The 17,427-nt window shown below is 32.3% G+C and overlaps 2 protein-coding genes across 3 annotated transcripts; both read right to left on the bottom strand.

The window, feature by feature from the left end:
- Positions 1–452: 452 nt before the first annotated feature.
- On the bottom strand, positions 453–4,543 carry LOC117907527 (phytolongin Phyl1.1-like). 2 transcript variants are annotated; one of them, XM_034821090.1, is made up of 2 exons: positions 4,272–4,543; positions 453–3,997 (listed from the first exon to the last, which is right to left on the bottom strand). In XM_034821090.1, the coding sequence occupies exon 2, from the start codon at positions 3,472–3,474 to the stop codon at positions 2,641–2,643; it is 834 nt and encodes a 277-aa protein (XP_034676981.1). In that variant the 5' UTR covers positions 3,475–3,997; positions 4,272–4,543; the 3' UTR covers positions 453–2,640. The 2 variants fall into 2 exon arrangements, with proteins under 2 accessions (XP_034676981.1, XP_034676983.1); XM_034821092.1 differs by lacking the exon at positions 4,272–4,543 and adding an exon at positions 4,131–4,265.
- A 3,451-nt stretch (positions 4,544–7,994) lies between these two features.
- Positions 7,995–11,623, bottom strand: LOC117906037 (RING-H2 finger protein ATL58-like). The gene is made up of 3 exons (XM_034818973.1): positions 11,001–11,623; positions 10,049–10,134; positions 7,995–8,754 (listed from the first exon to the last, which is right to left on the bottom strand). The coding sequence occupies exons 1-3, from the start codon at positions 11,208–11,210 to the stop codon at positions 8,388–8,390; spliced, it is 663 nt and encodes a 220-aa protein (XP_034674864.1). The 5' UTR covers positions 11,211–11,623; the 3' UTR covers positions 7,995–8,387.
- Between the last annotated feature and the right edge of the window lie 5,804 nt (positions 11,624–17,427).

The following is a 17,427-nucleotide window of genomic DNA, read 5'->3' as shown; positions in this document are numbered from 1 at the left end:
AAAAATTCTTTTAATTTTTATATTTAAAGGCTAATTAAATCTTCATAAAGCGTTTTTGATAAAAATTACACCAACACTGAAAGGTGTTTTTACTGTGGCCACTCGATCCAGTTTTAGCTGGTCTAAAGCTTCAATTAGTACAATCCAACAGCCGCAATGGTTTAGTTTACTTATAGGACAGTTGCTTATGATGAGAGTGAGAATGACGACGAGAAAGGATAAGGGTTGAAACTAGTTCTCCACTTCTCCAAATGGGATTCCTCTGCTGTCCTTTTCAAAAGCCATCCATATACAAAAAAATATAAATATACTGGTAGTGATGGAATGGTGGGCATCAAAACAGTTTAGTTGCGTTGAACCTTTAAAGATTTCTGGTACATTCACTTGAAAAACAAAGTAGAAAGAATCTGATATTGGGGTCACATGAATTGAATGGTACAGAAAGAAGTGGATGCGCACAAAGGGGGAATGCATAAATTGTCCAAGATGAAGTTCACGTTGGCCTGCAGCAAACTTACCAACCTGCACAAGAAGACGGCAACCCCATGTAGGTAGGGCTGCAACCCATTGGCAGACTAGGAGCACATCTTGCCTTCATGTTGCCACAATCACTGCAACTCCCAGCTGCCATGATACGATACTGCAGACAGTCAAGAATACCTTATAGTGTCCCCTAGAGGCTTGAAAGGGTCATTCCTATTTCCACAAAACAGGAAATGAATACATATCGATTACTTGTCACAAGCTATCACCTGACTACTGTTATTTGGGGTGCTTGAATACAAGTAGGTAAAGAGTTTCCAGTAACTATGAGAAGAACTTTCGAGAGATTATTCAGGAACATTAGCACTAATACTTCAGCCTTGTTGCAAAAGAAGAAAAGAGAGGGAAATGCTCTTCTTTCCAAGATCAGTAACTACAGTTAACTGTGTACCTTTCTATTATATTTTCTTAGTTCCTCTGAGGTTTTTGCAATACAAGCCTATTTCGGGGTGGTCTGCCGGCAAATTCTAATAGGGACTTTTGGACATAAAGAAAATATTCTAACTTTAAACTTCTGTTGATGACAGCCTTTTCTTTGGTTCCCTAAAGATGAAACATCCAAGAGGTGAGCAGAAAAGGTTCCAACTTTTGTACAAAAATAAAGGTTTGATGATTTTATTGACTACATAAAGAAACCAGGAACTGCAAGTGGGAAAGTTTGTCAGGGATCAAGCTTAGTTCAACTCATATGCTCGAACACTCAAGTGTTATGATTGAACAACAACTACCCACTAGCCACTATACCTGCGCCCCCACCCGAGCCAAAAGAATGAAAGAACATACAGAGAAAAGAAAAGAAGAGAAAAGAATAATGTGGTACATACTTTATTTGTTTAATGAGTTAATAAAAAGTTATATCAAGCACCTAACAGAAAAAGAATCACTGACCATAATGAATCCAATTAGCCTCAAGCCGAAGTCCCCAAATCCCCAACTATTTGGATAAGCTGGTCGAATCCTTGCAAAAGCAACAATCTGTTAAAAGCGCCCAGGTCTTTGCTTACTATCTTAAGTTTTTTCCGACCTTCTGCTTGTCCTATTACTGCCTTAAACTGCAACCAAAGCCTCCTTATACATATGGTCACTAGACTTCCATGGAAATTGCAAAACATTGGCACTAAAGGCATATTTCTGACTGTGGAAGCTATCACTAAGCGGTCAGGACTCCGCTCATTTCTAACTCAATTTTCATATATCCTGCAGTTATAGGGGCCATCATTTTGTGCAATGGTAGACAACCCAAGCCTCCAAGCATGGAAGCATGAGAAGGTTAAAGTCTTGAGTGCAGCCACTTCAAGCAAAATTGTTAGAACCATATCAACTCACCCCACGCTGGGCCTGCTTCAGTGAGTAATGTTCTTTTTGTTTTTTCCCCCAGAAACAAAGAAACAAGAACCGACTGACTCTTAACTCTATTGAAAATCTAGTGTTTATTAATATCATACCCAAACCTTTCAGTCTCTTAAGGAATACACTCTTTCCACTGGCTTCCTCAATTTTCACCCAAGGTTTTCTAGGTCAACTCTCAATCAACTCGAACAAAGTACATTTAATAGTCAGAAAAACATGATATCTCCTATATTGAGTAACAACTTCTTTTAGATAAAGAATCCAATAAAGGTTCAAAAGGAGAAATCGCGCAACTGAAACCATTCAAGAGAAGGGGTAATTACAACTTTGTTTGATAGGAGAAAGGAAACGCTAGATAATCACCTCTATGCACTTTCAAAGGAAAGCACTACGTAAATTAACAGAGAAAACTGCATGTATTTTCAAACATTTGTGCATTATTACATAAATGGAGTGCAGAGCAACTTAATTTAAAATTTTAAGACTTAAGATTATAAATTATAACAAAATGAAACTGAAATGAGAACTGAGGAATATAGTATTTCACCATGCCAAGTGGCGTGAAATGGCTCCATAAGTGGGACTCAATGTTTCTCTAGCTCTAACACGTTCATATACATATACATAAAAGATTCTGTACAGAATAACCACAATATGATGCTACCGACAGTGTAATTTGAAGCACATACCTTCAATATATATTTACCTTGTCAAGAAGTCTGTTGCACACATGCAGTATCAAGCATATTACTTCTTTGTGAGATGGAAAATTACTAACCATATCACAAACAGTATCAGGCATACAGCTGCATCAATTGCAAGAACAATCCTTACGTGGCGGCACCACTTCTTTCGGATGCTTTGAGAGCCTGACCTGATCCTGATTGAACCCAAATCCTTCTGTAATGAAATTGAAGAACCAACACCACCTTGGCTATTGGAATCCGAATTCCCCGAATCTATCTTGATACCTCTGTCTGTGGACTTCCGGTGCTCCTCCAACTCAATGTCTCTCATTGCAATGACAGGATCCTTCATCTTCTTCTTCTTCTCTTGCTTGCTAAACTTTCCTAACAATGGGGCTTTTGTAGAACTGGCAGCTTCCATTTGCCCATTTGCATCACTTGGTGATGGAGAAAGACCCACATGATGTGGCAAGGGAGACTCAGCTATCCAATTATTACTAGTCTGAGAAACATGCTCTAATGAGGAGATCAAGTGGTGGATAATGGGCACCAGTTGATCTTGTATATGGAGTGAGTTAAAACTTGAAGGGCTTCCCCTAGAATCCTTTCTAGCTATCTTCTTGAATTCATCTCTCATGTGTTCTAGAAACTGTAGAACTCCCGGGTTTCCAAGACCCTCATCTACAATTGCAAAATAAACATGCCCATCTTCCATCAAAAACCCAAAAGTTTTCTTGCCCATGGTCTGAAAATACCATTTGTGAAAGGGAGGAGCTCTTTCCAAGCACAAGGCAGCCAAATTCTCAATCTCATGGCCTCCACCACTATATGCATACATAATTCTATTACCCTTCGACACACAGCAGTAATAAACTGTGTTCTCAAACGAACCCATTGATAAATATACCCTCAATATGATCTGAAACTGATTCTTCTAACTACCCCGTTTCCAAAAACTCAACAACACTCTCAATTCACTTTTTTCTGAATTCAGTTTCTACTTTCTTCTTCTAGGGTTTCAAATTTGGCGTGGATTTTGAGTTATTTCAAGAACCTAAGCAATCAAGATTTGACAAAAGATTCTCCCAATGTATTCTTCAACAAATGAGGCAAAAACCAAACAAAATGCTAGCAATTCATCTGTGAAAAATTCCAAAGCCTCCAAAAGATACCAACACAGCCCTTGAGCTAGATATTCAAAATTTAGATAGAAGGCCCATAGGACTAAGTCCCACATGCCTGTTTAGGGTTTTCCACAACAAACCCACATAAAAAAGTACACCCTTTTTCAGGGTTTTGAATCCAAAAGAACCCCGAGTCAACTGCAGATCCAAACTCCAACTAGGTCTTCCCCTCAAGAATTTACATATCAGCATTTGAATCAAACCTACAAAAACCCATTTTCCAAAGACTGCAATCTGCAATGAAAAATAAAATAATTCCAAAAAATAAATAAGAATTTGATACAAACCCAATAAAATCAATCAAGAGAACATCCAGACAAGGTCAAATTAAAGTCAAAACACACCCATTAGACCTTTCCCCCAATACCTTTACATATCAGCATTTGAATCAAACCCTCAAAAACCCATCTCCAAGGAAAAGACAAATATATAAATGAATTTGACACAAACCCTCTAAAATTCATCAATAGAACACAAAAATCAAATCGAGATTGAAGTCAAAACCCACCCACAATCAGATCAAGCATACTGATAGAGAATCAAGAAAAAGACTCCCACTTTAAAACTCATCAAAGATGATAATGATGATGGTGATTGAGGGCTGTGGTGTTGACCCACTTCACAGATTGTCTAAATCTTCATTTCTCTGAAAACTGTGGATGATCCAAGCGTGGGAGTGACACATGGGCTTAGCATGTATTCACTCAGGAATGGAGGACACGTCCAATAGTAGAGACCTTAGAAGAAGAGCTCCCTTTGTAGCGTGTATTCCTTGGCTTGGTCTTAGCAAAAAAGGATGGAGTTTGTTGGGATTTTGACGGTGATTCTCCTTTGACTAATGTATCTACCCCTACCCTTCAAATTGTTTTTACTCACACTTAAATTTAACTTAAAAGAATTTTTTATTTTATATTTAAAAATATATATATATATATATATATATATATTTTAAATTTCTCGTATGTATTTTAAAAATGTTTTTATTAAAAAAATATCATTAGATACCATAGTGAGAAATTTTTTTTTTTAAAAAGTACTTTCCTCAACAATTTAATTTAATTTTTTTTAAAATTTTAAATTGATATAAAAAAATTATAATTTTGTTTTAAATTTTTTCATCATAAAAAATACTATTAAAAATACATTTTTTAATTTATCTTCAAATATTAATTAATGGTGCATAAAACTGTTTTTAATAGAAGAGTTATTACAAGCAAAAAAAGGGCATTTTATTAAAATTATGCTCTAAATATTATTTAATTTTCATTATGAAAATAAAGAATAATAAAATATCAGTGAAAGACTTTTTTTTTCCCTCTAAATACTTATCCAATTATTTAAAGAATCTACGTGGAAAAACATCATTGCTTTCTTGAATTCACCTTGTAACATCTTTTCATCTTTTCAGAGCTTTTTCCTTTTCTTTCTTGATGTATTTTCAATGTTTGAAATTTCTATTAATGAATGAGATGCATGCATGGCATTTTGTATGGAGTCGTAAATAGTTGATATCAACCCTTGTTTTCTTCTCGTTTGATTTTCATACTTGTCATGAGTTAAGAAAAAAAATATTCAATAAAAAAATAATGGGCTATGATCACTTTTATTTTATTCTATTTTATTTTATTTTTCTACAAATGTTTTGCTATTTTGGAAAAGAACATATTGGGAAAGAGAGGAAAGAGAACATATTGGGAAGGAGAGGCATGTGAAATAAAGAGTAAGTTTAATAATATTTTTAAAAAGTGTTTTTAGATTAAAAGGTATTTTTGAAAAAAAAAAAGAATGGTTTTATTTGATAATTACTTTCAAAAATAGTTTTTAAAAATAGTTTATGTTATATAAAACAAGAGTAATTTGAAATATTTTTAACCTATTTTTAATATTTTTAAGTATGTTTTAAAAATAATTTTTATATCCATTACTTTATTTTTTAATTACTCCATATGCTTGTATAATTATTTTTAAAAATAATCATTAGAAAACAAGTGAAGACAACAAAAACAATTAAAATATGTCACCTGAAAACACCATATTTTTTGTTCTTAAGAACATAAAACCAAAAACCATTTTTAGTTGGTAAATATTTTTTTTTAAACAGTTATTATACAAACCCTAGGTGTTTAGTAAAATTTAAGAAATACTTTTAAAAATCTGAAAAATTACTTAGAACACGTTTGGTAGTGATTTTAGGAAGTGTTTTTAATATTTATAATATTTAAAAAATTTTATCATTCAAGTGTTAAAAATATTAGAAACATTTTCTAGAATAACTCCTAAACGCACTCTTAATAATATTGAAAAATCATTTTATAGTGAAATACTTTTAAAAATCTGAAAAATCATATGTGGTGTTTAAAAATCATTTATAATGTTTTTTAAAGAATGTAATTATAGACTAGTTTGACACCTTTATGTGGACATGAGGTATACGTTTAATTGTGAGGGAGAAAATTATGCCTAAAATTAAGAATTTTTTACTATATATATATATATATTAAATAAAATATAGAAATTGGAAAATTATTTCTAAATTTATATTAGTTTATGAGGAGTTAGTAATTTTAATAATGAAATTTGAAATGGTCTCTTGAAAAAATATTAAAGTTCAAATTTTTATAGTGGAGGTATTTCTTCAAAAGATACTGATGTCTTGAGTTTAATACTAAAATTTGAAATCGTCCTATGAACGAGCAACTTCAAACTTTTAAAATTTTTGTCAAAATTGTCCCTTTAAAAAGGCAACTTGAATATATACACTAAGGTCATTTATGGGAGAAGGTAACCTTCTACCTACCATGTGTCACAAGCTTGCTATTGACTTGGCTAGGACATATATGGCACTAGGATTTAATTAATCTCGTATAAAATACTCTTTATCATTTTGGAAAGAAACTCCCAACACTTGTAAGAGGCTACTTTCTTACAAGTTGTTTCATGGGGCATGATAATTAATATCGACATAGAAAGATGAATCTTATCATATAATATAAAACCATATAACTATATTTGGTGGATTGGTTATTGTTGATGTGGGGAATTCCTAGAGGCACTATAGCTCCGTGATGTTTTCACCCCCTGAGAATAATGTTTTCTTCCATTCTCTTGCAAAAGATATCTGGACAGGTGGTCTGGACACACACTCCGAAGCTTTTGTCAAATCAACGATAAAACAAATTGGTTTTATGAAGTTTTTCTAATGAATGCTTACCCCCTTTGACTGAGTCATCGGGAGCCCTTTATAGTGTCTGAAGCTTTGTCATATTGAAGATGGGGAGGCTTTTTGACTTCCACAATTATGATGGTTGCTCAGAGGGTAGCAGGGCAATTATTATCCTGTAGGTGGCGCAGGACAGGGCGTAGCAAGTCGCCTAAAAAGACCTAGGGATGTCCTATTGAGTGTGCTTTTGGCAGGATAAGTAATGATTGCCCGCAAAATATGGTCAGGTGCTTGGGATGACAATTACCGGGTCCGAACAGAGAGCAGGATGTGCCACATGTCCATCAGAGGAGTGCCTTGTGAGGTCAGGGTGGTCTGCCACATGTCTGCTTAGGGGTGGTCCCTACAGATATGACATAGGATATGTTAATAGAACATGTAACATATTTTATTCTATGTTTGATTGAGGATGGAACCATAGGACATAAATTATTCCATCACTTATTTTATTCTAAGTTTAACCAAAGTCATCTCATTATTTATCATATCTTAAATTCAACCAAATATGAAATAAAATAAGTGTTGAGATAAATTATCTAAATAGGATCAATAGTGGGATATACTATCTACCTTTTTTATAATTTTTTATTATAAAATTAAATTTATGGTTGAAAAAAAAAACTTAAAACTTTTTAATAAAATATATCATAAAATAATATTAATATATGTATTGTCTAATACTAGTGCAAGAGAAAAATCATATTTTTAAAATAAAAAATATTAGAATATATTATATTTTTTATTTTAAACATTAAAAAATAATACATATTTCTTTTTATTTTTTTTTATTTTTTTTATTTTACAAATTAAATGTAAACATAACATAATATATTTTATTAGATAAAATATCTTACAATATTATATACTTCAAGATATTACATCTCAATGAAAATCATATCTTAAGACAAGCATTATCCATCTAGTGGGAGATGATATTTTAAAATATACATATCTTATTCTATTTTATCTTGCTAATGAAATGTAACATATCATAAAAGAAGATTCTAGTCATTCATAAGGAATAAGTCTCATCAACCGGATCACATAAAAAATGTCCCTAATTTATGAAAGAACTTACAACTTATAATCGTATCATCAACAAATTACCTTTACATAAAATAAGGGTTCAATTTGGATACACTAAAGGACCTATCCTTTACTTTGAACCTTACATCTAATATCCCCAATTCTCTTCTTTCCAAAAGACCAAGGCTTTGCTTCAAGTCAATATCAAGCTCAATTGAGCTGTGAACTGATCATATCCAAGTTGAATACATGGAAAGAACAAATTGAACATCAGCAGCCCTCATTAGGCTACTAACAAACCATTCCTGAACAACGACTACACCATATTTAGACTAATCTAAGTATGTTACAAATTGCTAATGACCTGATCCATCGTCCCTACACTTCATGCCTCTCATTCTCATTCCTTGCATCTCTGGTTCCAGTCTCACAGTCATCACATTCAGAGCTTCCTCCCTCTGCTTCCATGGTGTTATGAACAGCTCTTTCATTTTCATTCCTGGGCTGGGAGACTTGTGCATCAGGTTGTGTTTGTTCTGGGGAAGTTCCATGAGGTGTTTCTACTAGGATAGTGATCGGTTCAGCCGGAGTTCTGGCAGCTGCAGTGAGGGAAAGGCGGCAGAGTGGGCAGGTCGTGTGGGTGGCGAGCCAGTGGTCGATGCAGTCCATATGAAATGTGTGCCCGCATGCAGGTATCTGTTGGAGCCTGTCCTCTGCTTGATAATCAGCCAGGCATACTGAGCACCTGCAACAAGAAAGATGGTTTATAATTGAATCAAAGTCGGACTAAACTTCTAATTATGGAAAAATTAAACTAGACTAAACTTGTTTAAGGTCAATTTGATTCGGTTTAAATCATCAGTTGGATGCAAACCAATTTAGGCCTTAAAACCTAATAGGTTTTTACATACATTTAAAATTTTTAGTTCAAAGTATAATGGATGCATCATATATCAAGCATTTACAAATGACAAGAGATATCAGTTTGGGTTGGTTGTTATTTGTTAGGAGACAAGAAAATTGAAATCAGAACCACTAAGCCAGTTTCAAGTAGTTGAAAATCAAGCCAATTTAAGTCTGTCTCAATTGAATTAGATTGATTTTATCAGTTGCCACTTGTACCCTAGTTAATCAAGGCGGGATTGGGATGTGAGTGGCTGGCCCCTAACCTACTCGATTAACTCGCCCCTAACCTGCTCGGTTAACATCCCTAGGTGCAGCCATTGGTCTTCACTAAATGATCCTCTCATCTTGCCCTTCATTGGTGAAACCTCAATATCTTGTTTCTTATTCTACGGAACGAAAACAGGGTTTACTCTAGGAATATTGTTTTCCTATGCAACAGTGTGAAAATTATAAAGTCTAAGATATGGCAATTACAAAAACACATCCAACTTATGAACCCTAAGCTTCCCATATTTCAAATAATTGGACCAAATTTCACCCATAAACTCACAACAATTTAGACTTTGGATTGCAATTTGGGCAAGTTGGGTTGTATTTTCTACCAATCTAAGCTTGACCTGAAATAATAAACTCTTGACCCAAACCCAACTTGACCTCTAATCTAAAGAATTCAGCCTAAAAGCCCAACTTGACCTGATTTTTCTAGACTCAATTGTGTTCGGGTTGGTTAGATTTGGGTTGTATCACTCAAATTTGAGTTAGGGTTAAACTTGCCTGTGAAATATGGTACACAATATAATTAAATTTGACATTTTATTTTCCTTTAAAATTATATGAAAATCATATAAATAATAAATTATAGATATAAAATGGGATTTGGATCATACTCGGATTGCCCAAATCTTAATCCAAGCTCAATTCTAAATGAAGTTTATATTAAAAAAACTCGACTCAAACCAAACCAAACTATTAAAAACGTTTGCCAAAATCATCCCAATGTCGGGCCAGGCTTGGGTTGGGTCGGGCTAGTCCGCCATTGTCCATGTATCATAGACAAAACATCACATGCATGATAACATAAACAATTAGAGAAACAAACAAAATTAAAAATAAATTAAAGAATGCCAACTCACTGTGTATCACTGACAGAGAAGCTTTCCTTGAATACAATAATGGGAAGCATCTCTCTCACTTCTTTCTTCAAGCCCAATTCAGACACCTAAATCAGAGACAACACAAACATATAAAATAAATGTGAACAGATAAAAATGTTCCGTTTGGTTGCCGAGAAAACTTAAGGAAGGGAAGAAAATGGAAAATGTATTTCAATGTTGTTTTTGTTTCCATACTAAAAGACTGGCCTAATTACTGCATTTGGTTCCATTGCGTAGAGGTTTAGGGCATGTTTGGTTCAGCCTTGAAAATGCATTTTTAAAATTATGAATCTTAAAAAAATTCCAAGAATTGGGACAGCAAAAGATTTTTTGTTTTTTTTAAAAAAAATCTGTTCCTTCATAAATTTCTTAATGAAGATTTTTCCAGGAAGCATTGTATCAGCCCAAGTTCCGCATGTAAAACCTTAAAGTTTCAATGTTCAAACTCCTCACATTTACTCAAATTTTCTCAGCAAGCAAACAAGGGGGGGGGGGAAAAATCACCAAACATGCCTTGTACTAAACAGAAAAAACCTAAGATTCAAAGTTCAAAGTTCCATACTTATACTCAAATTTTCTCAGCAGCCAAACAGGGAGAAAAAAAATACCAACCATGCACTTCCCTGAGTCCCCAAACAACAAAAAAACTCAAGATTCAAAACCTCAGTCTCTTCATTTCTCACATTCTCCCACCAGCCAAACAGACAAGGGAAACCCGAATAGTAGAAGATCAGAAGAGGGGGAAAGAAAAAAACCAAACAAGCCCCTTTCTTCTAGTTCCCAAACAAAAACCCCACATTCAAACTCTCAACTTCTCTCCATTTTCCTCACATTTTCTAACCAACCAAACAGATTTAAAAAAACCCCAATATTGTAAACCAGCACAAAAGGACAAAAAAATAAAAAACAAAAAGAGAAAGGAAAAACATACTCCAGAAGCATGATCGGCATCGTTCTGCATAGAAGATCGCATCCGAAGCGAAGCCCAATCGACCCTCCGACGGCGAAGATAGAAGAGGTAGAACAACAAAAGGAGAATGAAGGTGAAGAAGATTGGAACAGAGAAGATGAAGGCCTGGTAGAGCTTCAATTCAGCAGAAGCTGAGCAGCAGCTTGGTGGGTCTGAATAGCTATAAGACATTGCCAAGAATGCCTCAAAAATCCCATAAAAAAAGGGAATAAAATTTAGCAAAAATTACACCAACAAGCGCAAAGAATGCCGATTTTGGGGAACACCCAGAGAAGGAATTGGGGTTTGGGAGTGAATTAAAGAGTAGAAATGGAAGATTTGAGAGTGTGAGAAGGAACATGAGAGAAAATGAGGGAAATTGCGAGAAAGTTAGGGACTAATGCTGTAACTGACAAAAAGGGCAAAAGAAAGGGAGACTTGTAACTGACAGAAAAGGAAAAGTGTGGGAGGTGTCAGGTTCTTGAGCTTCAAACTGTCTTCATGGTTGGCTGTACAGAGGCTCTACCATGAAATTCTGCCCTAAATATACTCAATCACCACATATGACCATTTTCTTATTCAGCATGGAATTTAGTCGAGAATCAAGGATATTTTTTTATTCACTCTGTGGAAGAACTAATTATCTTTCGTTGAATCCGTCGAGGAATGGGGGAAAATAGAAATACCAAGGAATAATATTTTTAAAATAGTTCACAAAAAATATTTTTGAAAATTTTAAAATATTCTCTAAAATATCTTAAATTCATTCTAAAAAAATAACTTCTCCTACCAATAATTTTTTTAAATTTATTTTCATTCACAAGAGAAAATATTTAGTTTTTTTGGCTATTCATTCACATCTTCACGTCTTAAAATTTAAAAATAACTTTAAAAAGAAATAACCAAGACACCAACAATATAAAGAATAATTTTAAAGGTTTTTTTTTTTTGATAAAATAATTTTTATTATTTATTTTTAAAAATAGAAAATGATAACAATTTCTATATAAAATGTGATAACTCCCTTGGATTTACCTTAAACAAATAATGACTTTTAAAATCTATTTAATAAAAATTAAGGTATTAATTTTTTTAAAACAATCATTTACTATTTTGTTTATTTTTACTATATGTCAATTAATTCTAAATAAATTGATAAAATACTATAAATATTAAATCAAAGGGGGAAAAGCTATTTTATAAGTTAATTTTGCTTAATTTTGGAAAATAAAAATTATAGATTATCATATCATTGGATTTGGAAAATCAATTTTTATTTAATTTGATTAATTAATATTTTAAGTATTTTAGTCATGAAATTTGACTTTATTAGGAACCCAATACATGAATTTTATTATTTTATCAAAATTACAAAAATATGTGAGATAAGGTTAGGTATGTTTAGATCTTTTCATATTTCTTAATTGTCTAATTATGAAAAAGACATTGGCATTTTATGATATTCCACATCATTTTGGAGTGAGAATTTTGGCATTATATAGATATAAAGTCGTGAATATCATTGTCATTAAGTTCAAAGTGAACATGATCACCAAACTAGTCCTTAACAAATATATATAAGTTTTAAAGCTAATGGAATAGAGTGTTACTAAGACCATAAGAGAAGTGACTTGAAAAATTATCCAAAAAATTTAATATTACTTTTTAATTAATTTTTTTGAAAATTTATGATATTATAATAGTGCCTACAAAATAAAAAATTCAGACCGTTAAATATGTATAATAAAATATAAGTCAAGATGCAAACAAATAAAACCTAAATATAAAAGTACAAATAAATGAGATTAAAGTACAAACAAATCTGATCATACAAGAAGTAACTTGAAAAATTATTTAAAAATTTAATACTACTTTCAAATGATTTTTTTTAAAAATGTTATGACATCGTAGTGATACCTACAAAATAAAGAATTTAAGCCATTGAATATGTTGTGTGGGGAGATGTAGGTTGTCTAACAAGGATACGAATGAATAAAATCTAGATATAAATGTACAAATAAATCAGATTAAGTTACAAATAAATGAGATGATAATATCGAATTGATGGTATTTTTTCACTAAGTATAAAAAAGTACATTTCTAAACGGAAGCCTAATCCTAATTTTTATGGTTTTCAAACCACCTGCCCAGTCAAAAACAGATTATTTTTTAAAGCTAAAATTGGTTTACATGCCACCAAACAACCCTTTATAATTTACTCAGAGCCAGTACTCTTCTACAAACTTCTTCCCATAAATTAAATACAAGTTGGATGATAAAATATGACATCCATACTTTGAATCCCTCAAATATTAATCTTTATCTTCATCAAAAAACAACATAGAACATGGGACTAAGGTCCATTTTTGAACCCTTACATGTCACTTTATTTGAAAGTCTACTCTTGATATGAAGTAGTTTTGGGTCACTTCAGCTGGGATTCCATCATTAAATTAGTCAAACAATGATTTTTTATGGGCCTCAGATTGATTCTTCAAATCTGGGATGTGGGTTTTTGATTGGTTTTTTCCTTTTGGATGTTGTTCTCTCTGTGTTTGTCTTTAGTTTTATATTTCAATGTGATTGGGATTTTTTCTCATATGGTAGTGGAAGCGTGGTTGGTGGGTGCTGATTTTACTGGTGGGTCTCCACCACATTTCATCTCATCTGTTCTGATTGTGCCAATTTCATTCACTGGACGCTTCAAAAAAGAACTTATCCAAAACACCCTTTTGAAGCTCTTGTTGCTGCGTACAATGCTAGCCAGCTGTTTTTTGACAACCTTGTTGATACGAAGTGGCAAAAAATTGTTGAAAAGGTGCTATCATGAAAATTTATGGGACAAAGTATGTTTCTACGGGTAGTTCAGTTAATCCAGCTTTGGGTTTGCTCCCCGATGGTCATCAGTTCGAATCCCCTCAGAACCACTGGAGGTTAAGTCACATCCATGATTATCAAATATAAAAAAAAAAAAAAAAATTATGTTTCTACCTCCTCTTTTTGGAAAAAGAATAATTATTTAAAAATAACTAAAATTTTATGCATTTATCAATAATATCTAAAATAATCAAAAATAGTATTTGAAATGATAGAAAGTAATTTTTATATCATTAAAAATTAATATTTAAATGGTAAAAAATAAGATATATACTATTAAAAAAAATACTATCTGGATGGTTAAATGTAATATTTTTTTAATAAAAGAAGTATATAAAATTTTAATTATTTTTTCATTTACGCATTAAACTTAAATTTTACAAAATTAAGTTCTTATTTTATGATTTTTTTTTTTAAATAAGTGTATAAAACACACTATTCCCAAATTTTATTATATGGGTTGTTCGGTTTTGAGGGAGGTTTTGCTGGTTTTTAACCACATGAACTCTTTGGGGGAATTGGGTATTGGAGAAAATACAAAAGGATGTATTGGATGCAATAATGCAACTCTGCCTCAATGATGTGATTTTCTCTTGATAAGTGTAATATTAAATGTTACAAAAGATTTGATTTTCAGATAAGATGGTCAAAAGTTAAAATCTGATAAATCATATACAACAGTGGTAAATTCCTTGAAGGAAATTGATGGATTTATTGGAGGCCTCCAACAACCTCAGCTCACGGAGGGAATGATGGCATGTGTGACAATAGTATCAACTCCATGGTTTTAAGTTTGTAGATTTGCGCACATTTGGAAAGAATTTCTTAATATTTAAGAGTGGCCTGCCAACACGTTGATGGTTTGTCAGCCACTTTTCAAGTCAAACACACGCGCGCGCGCGCGCACATATATATATATATATATATATATATATATATATATATATATATATATATATGTGAACTCTTATCTTATCCATACTTTTTTATTGAAACAGCGAATTCAACGAAACCATCATTTGAATGAGATAAAGTAAAAACCAAACTTATGAAACAGAAAAAAAAAAAAAAATTCATTTATCTACTATCAAATTATATATATATATATATATATGTCAACTATTATCTTATCCATATTTTTTATTGAAAAAACTATTTGTGACACAGCGAATTCAACGAAACCATCATTTGAATGAGGTAAAGTAAAAACCAAACCTATGGAACAGAAAAAAAAAAAAAAAAAGATTCATTTATCTACGATCAAATTATATTTGTTTTCTACACAGTTGTCAATATGAATGAATGTTGAGAAAAGAATACAATGTAGAAAACAAAAAAAATTCAAATTTAATAAATCTGAATTTAAATTCAAATAAAAAAAAATAAGGACTTGTGTTGGATTGGCACTATATAGATAATCTACATAGATACAAAAAAGGTGTAGATGGCGAAATAAATAAGGAAAAAGTAGGAAAAAATCGCGGGTCTATTCAATCATCTATTCAATCAATATAAAGAGAATGTATAATAAGCAAACTTGATCCCGTGTTTGTTAGTAGAGTTCTAAGAAAAACCGCCTGATTGAAGGTAATGTCAGAATTTTATATTTCTAGATATAATTCCTTCATCTATTCACTTGATCTTTTTTCTATCCATCTTATATCAATAAGATAGATTTTTGTCGTTATAGAACATGGGATTCTGCAGGAGCAATAATAAATAGGTATGAATAGAACAAGAGAAAGGGGCACACACATATATATATATATATATATATATATATATATATATATATATATATATAAGAGTTTGTTTACCAGCCGCCGCACTCCCCCTACTTAAGTTGGAAATCCCATAGTTGTAAACTTATATATAGATTTTCATCCATTAGTTTGGACAGATTTTTTTTCACATTCAGGGGGGGCCCACCAATATTTTGATATCTATATCTATATCTATCTATATTTATAGGTTTACATGCCACCGGGGCATTTTTTAATCTCGAAACCATTCTTCAAAAATTTCACATAAAATATAAATTAGGTGAATAGGATATTCAGTCTTCAGCTACTTTGATGCTCTCAAATGTTAATCTATATATATCTTCATATATATCCAACACCACTGCATGGAACATGGCATCAAAGCCTAAACAGAAGCTTTCATCATATGTCTCTAAGCCACATGAAAGGAAGGAAGCAGCTATAGTTTTGTGTCACTTAAGTTGGAAGTATACGCTTAAAAACAGAACGAAAGTTTGGGGCACATGCACTCATGTGATTCTCCAAATCTGGGATTTTTTTATTTGTTTTTGTGAATGCTTTTTTCTAGGGTATAGCTCTTTGTTAGTCTTTGATTTCTTGGATGTTTCTGCAAGCCTGGTTGGTGGCTCCTGAATTTATTGAAAAATATTGATCAGCTTTTACAAATGGGGCACCACCACTACATTTTGTCTCATCTTTCCTGATTTTGCCTATTCTTTGCTTGGAAATGTACTTGGAAGGAGTTATCTAAAACCATTTCCAAGCAACTATAGGTGGTAATTTTAATAAGTATTTTTATTTAATAATCAAATTGAGTTAGATCTTATATTAGTCTATATAATTAATATTTTAATTAGACATGTTTACGATTCAATTGATCTACTTATTTTAAAATAAATTGAAAATGAGTCAAATATGAATTAAATATTTTAAAGTTATAATTACGTTAATTAGTATGATTATTAAGCAGGTTAGTTCGGATCAAGTTTGTTTTATGCATGTTGACTAAAAAATTACTAATTTGTTAAATGAGTTATACAAGTTGACATGAATTGAACCCAAACCCGATTATTCTCTACTTAAACCAATGAAAAATGTGTCTCGATTCAAATCATGTTGATAAATTGTATTAAACTTTATCATCACTTGGAGGCAATGACCAAGGTGGAGAACCACCACCAACAAAAGCTGTCTTAGGGTTATAATGATCAATTAGGTGCATACACCATGCATGGCCGGAGCCTCTTGTTGCTGTAAATAAATCAACCAGATATATTCTTCTTAACAATGATAAAAGAAGGCCTTTTTGATAGTCATATTACAGTGGAATGCCTGAAATGATTGAATTTGATTACCTCAAATCACGCTATCATGAAAACCATTGAAAGGAGTTTTTGAGTTTTGTGGTATGTCGCAGGTTTCAGCCACTTCTAAACAATTTTGGGCAAGCCCCTTTATACATGTACAAAGGCCTCAAAATTTTGTTCCATCAGCATGGTTCCTAAGTTCTTAAAGCAGCAAGCTGAAGATGATGATCAATCTGGAAACCCATAAAAATTATTGTAGATTTTAGTTCATTTGGGTAGAGCCTTTCTTAATATTTTGATGGTCTTTCATTATTCAGCCATCCTTGAAGCTAAACATATATATCTTTCAAAGTCAGAATTGGTTAACATGTCGCCGCACCACCCCATTTTTAATCCTCTCAAAACCAATCTTCCAAAAATCTTCACATAAAATACTAGTTATCTGAATAGCATATCCATTCT

Source organism: Vitis riparia, chromosome 18 (assembly GCF_004353265.1).
Source record: "Vitis riparia cultivar Riparia Gloire de Montpellier isolate 1030 chromosome 18, EGFV_Vit.rip_1.0, whole genome shotgun sequence".
Taxonomy (NCBI): domain Eukaryota; kingdom Viridiplantae; phylum Streptophyta; class Magnoliopsida; order Vitales; family Vitaceae; genus Vitis; species Vitis riparia.
The sequence above is the reverse complement of the archived record's forward strand: the minus strand, read 5'-3'. Positions and strand labels throughout refer to the sequence as shown.

Bases quoted from the DNA above. Each gene is read 5' to 3' on its own strand.
- LOC117906037 (XM_034818973.1), bottom strand. From the start codon at position 11,210: ATGTCTTATAGCTATTCAGACCCACCAAGCTGCTGCTCAGCTTCTGCT. The intron at 10,135-11,000 runs GTATGTTTTTCC...TCTCTGATTTAG, and splicing joins ATGCCGATCATGCTTCTGGA to GTGTCTGAATTGGGCTTGAA. The intron at 8,755-10,048 runs GTGAGTTGGCAT...TTCTTGTTGCAG, and splicing joins TTCTCTGTCAGTGATACACA to GTGCTCAGTATGCCTGGCTG.
- LOC117907527 (XM_034821090.1), bottom strand. From the start codon at position 3,474: ATGGGTTCGTTTGAGAACACAGTTTATTACTGCTGTGTGTCGAAGGGT.